The sequence below is a fragment of the Aplysia californica genome, unplaced genomic scaffold, assembly GCF_000002075.1.
Source record: "Aplysia californica isolate F4 #8 unplaced genomic scaffold, AplCal3.0 scaffold00374, whole genome shotgun sequence".
Classification (NCBI taxonomy): Eukaryota; Metazoa; Mollusca; class Gastropoda; order Aplysiida; family Aplysiidae; genus Aplysia; species Aplysia californica.
In genome coordinates this window covers 679,872-681,667 of record NW_004797644.1, presented here as the reverse complement: position 1 = coordinate 681,667, position 1,796 = coordinate 679,872, and the positions used below count along the sequence as shown (strand labels likewise).

Here is a 1,796-nt window from a genome sequence, read left to right as displayed (position 1 = left end):
AACAGGGAAAGATCAAGGAAACGTAGCTTTTTTCAGAGCATCCGAGCAAAGGAATGAATGGAAAACCATGATCGCCGATGTCTGTCGCAGATCTGGCACTGGATGATGATGATGACGAAGAATTGTACGGCACTTGCAACACAATAATGTCATATAAGTGACGAAGATTAGACATGTTACAAGAGAGTAACAAACACAAAAAAGAAGGAGGAGAGATCAAGACGACAGATGTTTAATAGGAAAGAAGGAGCAAACCATATCAGAGCACCCGCCAACCACCCACACTTTTTTCTGTTTGTTAGAGCACACTGACCCGCTGGGGTGACCTTGAACACCGTCGCGAAGGCCGTCGGGGGTCGGGAGAGGAGCTGCTGCCTCGCCCGTCGAGCCTTCCTGTTTGAGCCGTGACAGTCGCTGCACCTGCTTCAGCTGGTCGCTCTCGGCGGCCGTCAGAGACGAGGACGTCTTGTCCACGAGGCCCAAGCCTGGCTTGGTGCTGCTTCTCCGAGACCTGGAGCGATATCTGCCGAGTGGAAGCGGGAGGAATGGGGGGTTACATGAGGTGCACTGTGTTTGGTGTTGATCATACTTTAAGTACTTGCGGTGCACTCTTTTTGCTTGATAATACTTTAAAAGAGACCAAATCTTTTGATTTATTCAAAAGTCAGCTGAAGTCATTTCTGTTTTTCAATTAGTAAGTTTAGTTTTAATAAGAGTTTTACGGCACTCGCAACACAATAAGTGCCGAAGATTAGAGGTGTTACAAAGGAGTAACAAACACAAAAAAGAAGGAGGGGAGATAAAGACGATAGATGTTTGATAGGAAAGAAGGAGCAAACCACACTAGAGCACCCGCCAACCACCCACCTACTTGAGGTGCACTGTGATTGGTTGGTACTACTTTAAAAGAGATCAAATCTTTTTATTTATTATTCAAATGTCAGCTGAAGTCATTTTCTGTTTGTACATTAATAAGATGAATATTTGGAGTGATTTTCTTTTAGTCAGAACACAGCGTTTTATGTTACTGTTGTACGTTGTACCGTATTGTAAAGCGCTCAGAGCCTGTGTACTTTAATCGAGGTTGAGCTCTATATATGCTTCCCGGGAAGCTGAGAATGTTTCGGAGTGTTCTATGGTCTGCTGGGGTAATAATATAGTGTAAAGCGCATAGAGCCTGCTGCTGAGCGGGGATATGCGTCATACAAATGCTATCTATTATTATAAATGTCATTTATTATTACAACAAAAGTGCACTTGTGTCCGTTTCAACTTGAAATGCACCAGTGTTTGGTTGATAATAAAAGTTCACTAGTTTCTGGTCGAGGTGCACTAGTCAGTGTCCAGCTGACAATGAAATGTTTCTGTTCTTCAGGATTCCACTCCTCATCATATTGAACCTGTCATTTTTTAGTTTCAGTAAGTGTTTTACGGCACTTGCAACACAGTAAGGTCATACAAGTGCCGAAGACTAGAGGTGTTACAAAGGAGTAACAAACACAAAAAAGAAGGAGGGGAGATAAAGATGATAGAAGTTGGATAGGAAAGAAGGAGCAAAACCACACCAGAGCACCCGCCAACCACCCACACTACAGATTTTAAAAATGGAATAAAGAAATTTTTGTTCCCGTCAACATTTTGGCCTTAGTCCATGTGAACAGAAGAGATCAAGGGGAAGACCTCGTGGAACCCGGAGAAGAATCACAGAGACTGATGTACAGAAAAGTGGGAAGACGTGGAATAACATCAAGAGGCTAGTCCAGGATAGAGACAGGTGGAAGGTGTTTGTCCGTGGC

At 43.5% G+C, this 1,796-nt stretch overlaps 1 protein-coding gene across 1 annotated transcript in view; it reads right to left on the bottom strand.

Annotated features, from left to right (window-relative positions):
• The window catches only part of LOC101860985 (roquin-2), a gene marked incomplete at its 3' end in the record, with an annotated part of 32,889 nt that overhangs the window by 2,509 nt on the left and 28,584 nt on the right, over positions 1-1,796 (bottom strand). The window contains exon 9 of the mRNA XM_035971094.1: positions 314-523. Within this exon, the coding sequence (XP_035826987.1) occupies positions 314-523 (210 nt within the window). The remainder of the gene's footprint in view (positions 1-313; positions 524-1,796) is intronic.